The sequence below is a fragment of the Pygocentrus nattereri genome, chromosome 7 (assembly GCF_015220715.1).
Source record: "Pygocentrus nattereri isolate fPygNat1 chromosome 7, fPygNat1.pri, whole genome shotgun sequence".
In the NCBI taxonomy this organism is placed as follows: Eukaryota; Metazoa; Chordata; class Actinopteri; order Characiformes; family Serrasalmidae; genus Pygocentrus; species Pygocentrus nattereri.
In genome coordinates this window covers 36,307,605-36,320,343 of record NC_051217.1, presented here as the reverse complement: position 1 = coordinate 36,320,343, position 12,739 = coordinate 36,307,605, and the positions used below count along the sequence as shown (strand labels likewise).

General features: G+C 40.3%; 1 protein-coding gene across 1 annotated transcript in view; it reads right to left on the bottom strand.

Annotated features, from left to right (window-relative positions):
* ets1 (v-ets avian erythroblastosis virus E26 oncogene homolog 1) overlaps positions 1-10,646 on the bottom strand; it is a 76,142-nt gene extending 65,496 nt beyond the window's left edge. Inside the window, exons 1-2 of the mRNA XM_017709095.2 lie at positions 10,542-10,646; positions 2,005-2,100 (exon numbers count right to left, since the gene is read on the bottom strand). Coding sequence (XP_017564584.1) covers positions 2,005-2,073 — 69 coding nt within the window. The 5' untranslated portion in view covers positions 2,074-2,100; positions 10,542-10,646. The remainder of the gene's footprint in view (positions 1-2,004; positions 2,101-10,541) is intronic.
* Between the last annotated feature and the right edge of the window lie 2,093 nt (positions 10,647-12,739).

Here is a 12,739-nt window from a genome sequence, read left to right as displayed (position 1 = left end):
GTGCTGCTGGAGTTTTTAAACACCTCAGTGTCGCTGCAGGACTAAGAACAGTCCACCAACCGAAAATATCCAGCCAAAAGAGTCCTGTGGGCAGCGTCCTGTGACCACTGATGATGGACTAGAGGATGACCAACACAAACTGTGCAGCAGCAGATGAGCTGTCGTCTCTGACTTTACATCTACAAGGTGGACTGACAAGGTAGGAGTGTCTAATAGAGTGGACAGTGAGTGGACACAGTGTTTAAAATCTCCAGCAGCACTGCAGTGTTTGATAGTCTTGTACACAGAAACAACAGAGTTTGTAATCTAGAGTTCATATCTCCAGGTGATATATGTGAACATAAAGGGAATTCTGCAGATTCAGCTATATGGTGATGTTATTTTCATTTATTATGGTTTTAAACGGCCTTAATGAACACCTGGGTGCAACTGGAGTGAGTTGAGAGAACTTTTGAGGATGTATTTATGGAAAACATTTGGGTGACTATTGGCTTGTATTGTTTGTTAGCAATGTTAGCCTTTTAGCTCCAGTTTAGAATTAAAAAAGCAATGTTTGGACACCATTCCTTTGGTGAGTGTATATGCCACCAACCATTCCAGTGTACAGACCAGTAGAATTTATATAGCCTTTCAGTAGAACTGTAATCTGACCACCAGTGGTGAACAATAACAAAGTAAATGTAATTCATTACTGTCCTAGGGGGCAGTCGTGTGCTGGAGGTTAGGGAGCTGGCCCTGTGACCGTAAGGTCGCCGGTTCAATCCCCAGCACCGACACACTTCACAGATAGGTTAAAGGCGGAGGGGGAATTTCCCCAGTTATGGGATTTAAAAAGTAAAAAAAAATCACTTACTTAAGTAGTTTTTTCCTGTATCTGTACTTTATCAAAGTATTTCCATTTTGGGCGACTTTTTACTTTTTACTTCACACCATGTTGTGAAATCTGTCGTTCCTTTTGGCTTTTGTGCACATAAAAATGTAACACGTCAAAATGAAAGAAATCCAAAGTAAACATACCAATCAAGGCAAAGGCGCGCACTTAGTTTTGAGCTTGTTTTGACCTGTTGGACATACTGACCCAGTGCAAGTATATACTTAGGTCAATTTAGCAGGTAATGCTGGACAGGTTAATGCAAACTCTGGCTATCACACATCAAAGAATTAGTGAAAAGATCGAACATATTGCTCTTGACTTTGTGGCTAAATAGACCACAATATAGAAATATGTACACATATGCAGTCATGCCTGATGTGTCTATTTCTGACTGTATACAAACACCATTTCATTTAATAGTAAATTTGTTTTGGCTAGTTTATGTTTATGAACAGACGCCTACAGATCAACATAGTAAAGGAGCTCATCTGTGATCCTGAGTTTAAAGCAGGTTTTTATTAAACTTAAACTTGTAACTAAGTTGCAAATAAATCTTAAACTGAAACTTTGCTTGTTTGTAAAAAGTGATTTCAGAGCCACTCGGTTCTCCCTGATGGAAACTGTGTACCTTCAGTGTTTTGTGCTCATGATCATTTTAATAGACGTCAGCGTCACTAATTAATGACGTTCTATTAAAAGACTGGTTTAACAAGAGCGACACTGGAGTATTTTCACCTTAAATGAGTTACTGAAGCAAGAGTGTTGTTACAGTAATGATAACAGGATATTAGAGTCATAATTAATCTTTTAGCACTTTTACTTTTAATACTTAAGTACATTTGAAGGCAAATACTTTAGTACTTTTACTCAAGTGGAGGTCTAAAGGGAGGAACTTCTACTTTTACTGTAAGTAATATTTTACCTTGGGTATCTCTACTTTAACCCAAGCACAGGATTTGTGTACTTCGTCCACCACTGCTGACCACAAGTGTCTATCCATCTCGGATGATAAAATGAACTCAAAAAATGGGTGTTAACAAACTGCCAGATGTGTGCCTCCTGCTATGGGCAGCTCGGGCCTAAAAGTAATTTATGGTGTGTCTGGGAGCTTGTTTGTGGTGTTGTCTTACCATCGTGCCCAGACGGTCAGTCGGGTGATGGGGCTGGTAAGACGAAACCTGATGCATGTAGTAGCTCATGGCAGGCTGCGGAACAGCACTGGAGACCTGGAAATGGAAGAGCAAACAATGAGAAAAAAAGAACTGAATATCTGTAAAATTGAAATGCTTGGCACAAGCATGATTCTAAAGGCAGTTTGTCTAGGAAAGATTGAATAGTAGAATCTGAATCATCATACGAGAAAAAGGTCTTTAGCACCACACAGAGGATAACAGATTATTTCCTTGGTTCAAGACATTTGTTAAAAGGCCTATATTTTACATGTTACTTGCATTTTACCTTTTTTTCTCTTTCTCTGTGATCCAGTTATGACAATTGCGTTAGTTCGTGTACCAAAAACATTCATTCTACATAACCATTTTCCAGCCTCTTTCTGCCTGTTTTATTATGCCCTTAAAACTGATATATGTAAATTATATTGAGGCACAATATGTATTGTGTTTCATTCAAAAAGCACTCCAAGCTGAAACACTCCTTATAATTTCTAACACTGACAAGTGTGGATATATATATATATATATATATATATATATATATATACACACACACATATATACACACTCATCGGCCACTTTATTAGGTACTTGCTAGTAAAAGGACCCTTTTGCCTTCAGAACTGCCTTAATTCTTCATTCCTCAGAGATTCTGGTTGGTTATTTGAGTTAATGTTGCCTTTCTATCATCTGGAACCAGTCTGTCCATTCTCCTCTGACCTCTCACATCAACAAGGCATTTTTGTCCACACAACTGCTGCTCACTGGATATTTCCTCTTTTTCGGACCGTTCTCTGTAAACCCTAGAGATGGTTGTGTGTGAAAATCCCAGTAGATCAGCAGTTTCTGAAATACTCAGACCAGCCCGTCTGGCACCAACAACCACGCCACGTTCAAAGTCCCTTAAATCCCCTTTCTTCCCCGTTCTGATGCTCGGTCTGCACTTCAGCAAGTTTTCTTGATCACCTCTACATGCCTAAATGCATTGAGTTGCAGCCATGTGATTGGCTGATTAGCTATTTGTTTTAACAAGCAACTGAACAGGTTATGTTATATGTTATGTTATGGTATATGTACCTAATAAAGTGGCCAGTGAGTGTATGTATGTATGTATGTATTGCCCTCTCCTGCAAAGTTGCTATTTTGGATATATTTGATTTTCTTTGGATAGATAAATTTAGATATAAGAACTTCTGGAACTTCTACACTAAATTATTAACAGATTTCAATTCTAAGTACTTATGTATTCTATGTGAAGGATGTGTTAACGTACTTTCACTTACAAAATCAGCAAAATATAATTTGACTAAGGCTGTTACAACTTGCATGTGACTGTAGGAACTGTATTGACTCATACTGACCCTAGACAGTAGAGACCAGCTACATGGTTTTGTAACTACAAGCCTGGAAGTAAAAATGTCTATTGAAATAAACAGAAATTGAACTTAATTCTAACTACATCTCTTACTTTTAAATAGTATAGAACCATTACGTTATACTGTGGCTCTTTACATTTTTAAATGCTTTAAAATGGTCCTTTACACCCATTCATATAATGGAACCAACAGCTGAAGGTTTTTTAGTGATCCCAAGTGGTTCTTCTATGGCGCCGTTCCAAAGAAGCCTTTTTTGGATTCTAAGAACATAATGGGAAAATGCTGTGCGACCCGCCGTAACAACAATGTTCTTTGAAGTGGACACGGCAGCTTGTTGGAGGTGCCCCATCCCCATCAATCAGCTGCTATTTATCCAAGACATGCAGTTAACTTGCAATAGTAATCGCCTGCCAGTCAAACGCAGGGCAGCTACAAGATGACCCAAAACTGGGAGGAGGAGCTGGGCAGGGCTTGATGGCTTGCTGATAAAGCAGTAACACGAGGAATCTGTTGCAATGAATGCTTGCATAACTCACCAGGGCAGGGCGGCACAGTGTATCAGATAAGCACATTGGGCAATATTGCATCACCATACTTCTCAAATGCACAATTTAGAGAGGAATTAAACCTGTGTGATCGAGACTAAGTCACACATTTCCCTTTATGCATTTGCACTGCCGCTATGAAGCTAATGTCCAATGCACTCCAGTATACCGGAAGGCATTTTAGGCAGTGTTGAAATTTTAACCCTTAAAATCTCAGTCTTATTACATGCCAAGGATTCTTGTTCAGTAGCTACACATACTTCAATGCAAACTGGTTGAGCTATTCTTAGGTTATAGAAGTGTATATTAAAACTACAAGCCTGCTGGTAGGCCCTGGTCGGGTAAATATATGATTCACAACAAACAGAATGTGTCATAACACACTATAATGTGGCAAGAGATGACAATACACACATGTTACCGACATACAGTGGGTTGCAAAAGTATTCAGCCCCCTTGAACTTTTCAACCTTTTGCCACATTTCAGGCTTCAAACATAAAGATATGAAATTGACATTTTTTGTGAAGAGTCAACAACAAGTGGGACACAATCGTGAAGTGGAACGAAATTTGTTGGATATTTTAAACTTTTTTTAGAAATAAAAAACTGAAAAGTGGGGCGTGCAATATTATTCAGCCCCCTTGCTTTAATACTTTGTAGCGCCACCTTTTGCTGTGATTACAGCTGCAAGTGGCTTGGGGTACGTCTCTGTCAGTCTTGCACATCGAGAGACTGAAATTTTTGCCCATTCTTCCTTGCAAAACAGCTCGAGCTCAGTGAAGTTGGATGGAGAGCGTTTGTGAACAGCAGTTTTCAGCTCTTTCCACAGATTCTCGATTGGATTCAGGTCTGGACTTTGACTTGGCCATTCTAACACCTGGATACGTTTATTTGTGAACCATTCCATTGTAGATGTTGCTTTATGTTTTGGATCATTGTCTTGTCGGAAGATAAATCTCCGTCCCAGTCTCAGGTCTTTTGCAGACTCCAACAGGTTTTCTTCCAGAATGGTCCTGTATTTGGCTCCATCCATCTTCCCATCAATATTAACCATCTTCCCTGTCCCTGCTGAAGAAAAGCAGGCCCAAACCATGATGCTGCCACCACCATGTTTGACAGTGGGGATGGTGTGTTCAGGGTGATGAGCTGTATTGCTTTTACGCCAAACATAAGTTCGATTTTGGTTTCATCTGACCAGAGCACCTTCTTCCACATGTTTGGTGTGTCTCCCAGGTGGCTTGTGGCAAACATTAAATGAGACTTTTTATGGATATCTTTGAGAAATGGCTTTTTCTTGCCACTCTTCCATAAAGCCCAGATTTGTGCAGTGTACCACTGATCGTTGTCCTATGGACAAAGTCTCCCACCTCAGCTGTAGATCTCTGCAGTTCATCCAGAGTGATCATGGGCCTCTTGGCTGCATCTATGATCAGTCTTCTCCTTGTTTGAGCTGAAAGTTTAGAGGGACGGCCGGGTCTTGGTAGATTTGCAGTGGTCTGATGCTCCTTCCATTTCAATATGATCGCTTGCACAGTGCTCCTTGAGATGTTTAAAGCTTGGGAAATCTTTTTCTATCCAAATCCGGCTTTAAACCTCTCCACAACAGTATCTCGGACCTGCCTGGTGTGTTCCTTGGTCTTCATGATGCTCTCTGCGCTTTAAACAGAACTCTGAGACTATCACAGAGCAGGTGCATTTATACGGAGACTTGATTACACACAGGTGGATTCTATTTATCATCATCAGTCATTTAGGTCAACATTGGATCATTCAGAGATCCTCACTGAACTTCTGGAGTGAGTTTGCTGCACTGAAAGTAAAGGGGCCGAATAATATTGCACGCCCCACTTTTCAGTTTTTTATTTCTAAAAAAAGTTTAAAATATCCAATAAATTTCGTTCCACTTCACAATTGTGTCCCACTTGTTGTTGATTCTTCACAAAAAATTACAATTTCATATCTTTATGTTTGAAGCCTGAAATGTGGCAAAAGGTTGAAAAGTTCAAGGGGGCTGAATACTTTTGCAACCCACTGTATCATGTCAAATCAAACGCTCCAATGGTGGAGCGAGTATCACACAGAACACTCTCTCTACAAGTTAAGACTTCTCTTAACACTAAGATGAAAAGATTGGACTTCATCTCAGTATGAAGAAGACTAAGGTTAGGATAAAAGGAAAGAGCGTTAACTTTACCATTGATGGAGAAAATGTGGAAACAGTGGACAGATTTTGTTCAGTTATTAACAACTGAGGATCCAGCAGTCAAGAAATACAACCCAAATTGGCCCTCCGAAGAACAAGGATGAAGCAGCTTGAAAAGATGTTTAAATGCAAACAATTTGTGTCTGCATACAAAGATCAGAACCACCTAAACTATGAGTTTCTCTGTGGTTCTTTATGGATGTGAAAGCCGGACAATAAACAAGCGTGACAGGAAAAAATATAGATGCCTCTGAACTTTGAGCTCTGGACTGAAGCTTTCTTACTTTGGACATATTCTGAGAAGAACCAATTCATTGGAAAAGACCGCTATGGTCGGAAGAGTTGACTGTAAAAGAGGAAGAGGACGACCAGATATAAGATGGATGGATACAATCAGAGGAATCATGAGCCAGCCACTGATAAACCTGAAGACCCAAACACAAAACATTCTGGAGAAACACACTCCATTTGGTCACCAGGAGTGGGAAATGACTTCACAGCACAGCACAGCACATAGTAATAATAACATTAAGGTCCTGTTGGGAAACTGAGCCCAGGTTGTGTAGCGACTGTGTCACATTCCTATGCATTCAAAACTTGGGACATTATTGTACTGTTACATTTTTAAGGTTAAAAACAATGCAAGGCCGCCCAGAATTGACTAACTTTGCAAAGACTTTTACTCTAAACTTGTTCGTGTTTTAACGATATGGCCCAGAAGTGGCCAACAGTTAGCGAGGGAACCAACTTGGCTCTCTGCAACATAAGTACAGTGTTAATCCCTTGAACTTGATGAGCCTGGTATCAGTCCCAAAAAAAGAAAGCTGCAAACAGGTGACTTACACAAAGTATACACACCCATTAGCAACAGTGACATCATTTTTCATCAAGTTCAGCATGTAGAACTGGACCTTTCTTACAGCTACTGTGTTTTCTATCACTGTGTAAAAGATGCACTAGCCTTCCCTCCTTCAGCAGCATGTGGTTAATAAAGAAGAGAAGATATGACTACCTTTTGGCGTCAGCCTTAAGGGGTTAAACAGCACAGCAATTGAAGTTTTCTTTAAAATGCAATAATAAAATCTGAAATAAAAGCACAAACAAGCAGCAGGGCATTTGCTATGCTATGTTCAGGTCTTTAAAAGTTGAAAAATGTTGAAATTTTTCATGTTGAAAGCCCCCTTAACCCCCCCCCCCCCCCCCCCCCATCCAGAATGATATGTGATGATTTAGGAGTGTTTAGGTATGCAGTCTACACAATGCCAATTCATGAGGAGTAAACGTTCACTGACAAGTTCTTTAGTAGTCGTTCGTTCAGGGACGACTCAGGACGGAGTAAAAATGTGAACTGTCTTGGTGGTCCTTGAGGACTGCTTTGAGGACCCCTGCTTTGGGGAATCAAATGTGGTTCTTCTAGGGGTGTAACTTTCAGTGGGGTTTAACAGGATCCAAGGGCATGGAAAGAAATGGCTATTAAAAAGCCTTTAGAGATATGCAGATTGAAGAGAAATAAGCTACTTATTAGCTACATCAGCTTCATAGCTCCTGCCTTCTTGAGCAATTGCTTGCACCCCTCACTTTACAGCCAGTCTCACATTTTTACTTCATAAAGTGTTATTACTCTGCAGCTATGAACCGCAAAGCAGGAGATGTCCCAGGAAAGCCTGAAAAGTTTAACGGCTAAGCCAGCAGTGCACTATATCCCTTCCCTTTCTCCCTCCCTCCATCCCTTTGCTACTGCCATCTCTTTATCACTGTTTACTAATGCAGGCATTAGCAGAGGGGGCTGGGACCCAGCTGTGAGGGATTCTGTTTGCAGAGGAAGTTTGGGATGCACACACACACACTGACAGGCAGATCGGCGGCTGAGGAATCACCTCAAACTGTGTGTGTGTGTGTGTGTGTGTGTGTGTGTGTGTGTGTGTGTGAGACAGAGAGAATAAGAGCACATCTTGAAGTGCTTAAGCAGTGAGGCTGTGTTTCTCCCTGACAAGGTTTGAGGTGACTATTACGGCCAGGTCTTCTAGGGATCATCTCAGCGTTCAGTCATCCAGCACTGGATGAAACGCTGTCATTAGTCAAAACAGACCTACACTCTTAGAAATAAAGGTGCTAAAAGAGGTTATTTTTCTTGATTCCACTGAAGAACCACTTTAGGTACCCTAAAGAACCTTTCAACTGAGTGTAAAGAATGAAGATTTTATAAAGAACCATCTATTAAAAGATTCTTAAGAGCGGTGGTTCATATTAGCTAAATAAGGTGTTTCTTCAAGGGTTCTTTGGAAAAGACCATGGATCTGTTTAGAGCCATGAACACTCAAAGTACCAACTGCTTGCTTAAATGATTCTTTGCATGGTGGAATTGTTCTTCAGGTTGATGGAGAATATGTTCTCCATGGTTCAATATAGAGCCAAAATAGGTTCTATTGTTACAAACTTGAGATTGTAACAATCTCAGAACCCTTTGCTATATAGAATTTAACAAAATTTAACAAAAGGCCTACATAGAACCATACAGCACATTCTCTAACAATCTGAAGATTATTTCACAATGCAAAGAACCATTCAAGCATGAAACGGTTCTACCCTCTTTAAAAGGATGGTTCTACAAGTAAAGACCATGGTTCTATGTAGACCCATGAAAACCGAAACACTTAAATGATTCTTTGCATGGTGGAATTGTTATTCAGATTGATATAGGGTATCCTATATGACTCTATTTGGAACCTTTTTGAAAATGGTTCTATGTAGTACCTTCTGTTGAACACTTTTATTGATACAAGCTTGACATTTCAACAATGGCAGAACCATTTTTGGTGCTATTGGGAACGATATACAACATGTTCTCTATCAGTGTGAAGAACCATGTCACCATGCAAAAAAACACTTAAGCATAAATGGTTCCATGCTCTTTTAAAAGATGGTACTACAAGAGTTGTTTAGTAAAGACCATGGTTCTATATAGAACTGTGAATAAAGTACCATTTGCAGGCTTAAATGATTCTTTGCATGGTGAAATGGTTCTTCAGATTGACAGAGAATGTGCTGTGTTGTTCTATATAGAACCTCTTTTTTTAAACACCAACACATATCTGTGTTGATACAAGCATGACATCATAGCAACAGCAGAACCCTTTCTGGTGCTGTATATAACCATAAACACCACATCCTCCATCAACCTAAAGAACCATTCCACCATGCAAAGAACCATTTAAGCATGAAATGGTTCCACACCAAAAGGTTCTACATAATACCAAAATATATGTTGACACAAGCATGACATCATAGCACCAGCAGAACCCTGTTTCGTGCTGTATATAACCATAAACATCACATTCTCCATTGATCTGAAGAACCATTTCACCATGCAAAGAACCATTTAAGCCTGCAAACGGTACTTTGAGTGCTCATGGTTCTACATAGAACCATTACCTTTACTAAAGAGCCCTTGAAGAACCATCTGTTTAAAGACCATTTCATGTGGTTCTATATAGTACCAAAAAGTATCCTTCTACTGATACCACCATGACATCATAGCAACAACAGAGCCCTTTTGGTGCTATATAGAACCATATACAACATGTTCTCCATCAGTCTGAAGAACACTTTCACCACGCAAAGAACCATTTAAGCACAAAATGCTGCTACACCCATTAAAAAGCTGGTACTTCAAGGGTTCTTTATACAGAACCATGGATGCTCAAATGACCTTTCACAGGCTTAAATGATTCTACGCATGGAGAAAAGGTTCTTCAGATTGATAGGGAGAATGTGCTGTGTTGTTCTATATAGAACCTTTAAAAAAAAAAAAAAACTTTATTCTGTGCAATACCAGCAGCATGACATCATAGCACCAGCAGAACCCTGTTTGGTGCTGTATATAAACACAAACATCACATTCTCCATCGATCTGAAGAATCATTTCACCATGCAAAGAACCATTTAAGCCTGCAAACGGTACTTTGAGTGCACATGGTTCTACACAGAACCATTATCTTGACTCAAGAACCCTTAAAGAATCATCTCATATATGTATCAAGAGTGTATATAAAAGGCAGGGTGGCACATGGAGCCTTAATTTAACCACTCAGCTTTAATTGACTTAAAATAAAGAGAATAATCTCTGAAAGATCAAAGCTCTCAGCTCTTGCTCTCATTCACATGTTGCGGCCAGAAATCCGCAGCATAAAAGCGTTTGATTGCAGGCAAAGTCATCAGAAATAAGGAATCTCATCCAAATCCTGCACAAACTCCGCGATTCATCCCTGTCCAGCTCCCCAACTTCAAACGCAGCGCTATTGGCTCCTCTGTCTCCGTTAATCGCGCGTCTCCTGCGGGTTTCTAACAGGAGGGAAAGTTGCGGAGCTTACCGGGAGTGCAGGAGCTCTCTGTACCTGAGGCTCGCGGGAGCTGCGCGTGTCCGGGATGGAGGATAAAGCAGGAGCAGCAGGTCCCTCCCTCAACACTTACCGGAGTCCACTACCAACAAACATACGAGCCCGTTTAGGCGCCGTTACTTCTCCCAGCTGCGTCCTCCCTCTGCAGGGAAACGTCACGGCCACTGGGCTGATGGGGCAGGTTTATGTTCGCACCTGACCTGAAAACAGTTCTCCAAACTTTGCCTTTGTATAGTCGCCGTTGGAATCCACGAACAGACGAGTAGACAAACACAAACAAACAAACAAACAAATGAGTAAGACGAGTGAATTAATAAAGCGATGAATGAAAAAAAATGGAAGAATGAATAAACAAATGAAATAAAAAACTATATTCACAGGGTGGATCGATCCATCGATTGGCGGATGGGTGAGTAAATGGGTGAATAAATAAAAGCATAGATAGTAAAAGTGTTATTAGATCAACGGATTGAAGCATGAATGAAAGGATGGATGGATGAACGGATGAATAGATGAAGAAATCATTGGAGAGATGAACAAATTAGTAATAAGTGGTTGCTAATAAATAATTACATACATGAAAGGGTAGATAAATACATATTCAGACGGAGGAAAAGCAAACAATAAATAAATAAATAAATAAATAAATACACAGCTGGATGGGTAAATGAATGCCAACTAAATATAGACGGATTAATTTTCATCCACACAACTGCCGCTCACTGGATATATATATATATATATATATATACACATACCTGTATATGGATGGGTGGAATGATGGATTAATAGATAGATAGATAGATAGATAGATAGATAGATAGATAGATAGATAGATAGATAGATAGATAGATAGATAGATAGATAGATAGATAGAGGGCTGTAAACAAATATTTAGATATATTAGTAGGTGGATGAATGAACAAAACAATGAATGTATACATGAATTAACAAATGGATGGATGGATGGATGGATGGATGGATGGATGGATGGATGGATGGATGGATGGACAGACGGATGCATGGATGGATGGATGGATGGATGGATGAACAGATGGATGGATGGATGGACAAATGAATGAGTAAATGAAGGAGTGAATCCATAGTATGAATGAACAAACAAGCAGCCAAACAAACAATTAAGCAAACAAATAAACATTTACATTTACAGCATTTAGCAGACGCTCTTATCCAGAGCGACTTACAAGAAGTGCTTTGTCAATCTAGAGAAAGTATCTTTGCTAGTTACCAATAGCTTAGAGAAAAAGACAGTCCTGAGCTCAGATACTGCTAGAAACAAAATGTCACTGCAGACACCAAGAGAAAAAGAAACAGAGTTGAACGCAGAACTCTGTGCCATTCAATGCAATACAATAACAATAAGATACAATACAATAAACTACAATACAGAGTGCAGTACAATAAAATAAGTGCAGCTTCTAATTCAGTGCTCATTTAAGTGCTGTGTAAAGAGATGAGTCTTCAGTCTACGTTTGAACATGTTTATTAAAGTGATATTAACCCCCAAGGCACTTCTTTGTTCTGAGGTATTGGGCTGGACTGTAGACTGACTGTCCACAGGCATGTGTGATTCAACATTACCTGTAAAAGCTGAGTGAGAGAATGAATGGAACTATATTAGCTCATGTGTTTGCGATAATAAGCTTGTAAAGGAAGCTGCCTAAATGGGCTATTCCGAGTTATTGCGTTGGCGACAGCTGCCCGTAGCTTCCATTGAATCACTTTGGAAAAAGCTTCAGGAAAATGACCATATAAAGAGGAAGAGGAAGAGGGGCTGAATGACGAGGGTCACAATCAGTGGATTTCCTGCAGGCAGGCACGTCCAGTGGGTCAGTGCGCCGCTCTCCCGAGTGCGGCCAGACCAGGTCAGGGTGTGGCGTGTTTGGACACACTGCCCGGGGTCACTGTCTCTGACAGTGGTGGGAGGAAGGCCCCAGATTCAGGGTCAGGAAAGTGTTTCTGAACGGAGACAAGTGGAGAGTGAGGCCATTTCTCTAATGGCAGTCCAAAGCGCAGCTGCGCTGTTCTGAACTAACAGCCAGGCCGGGGATTGTCATTCGGGAGCCTCTGTGTGGATGACAAAGATTACAGTATCAGAGAAAGTCTAAGGCGACCAAGTGTGAAATGAAAGGAGGTGTCAGATTCACTCA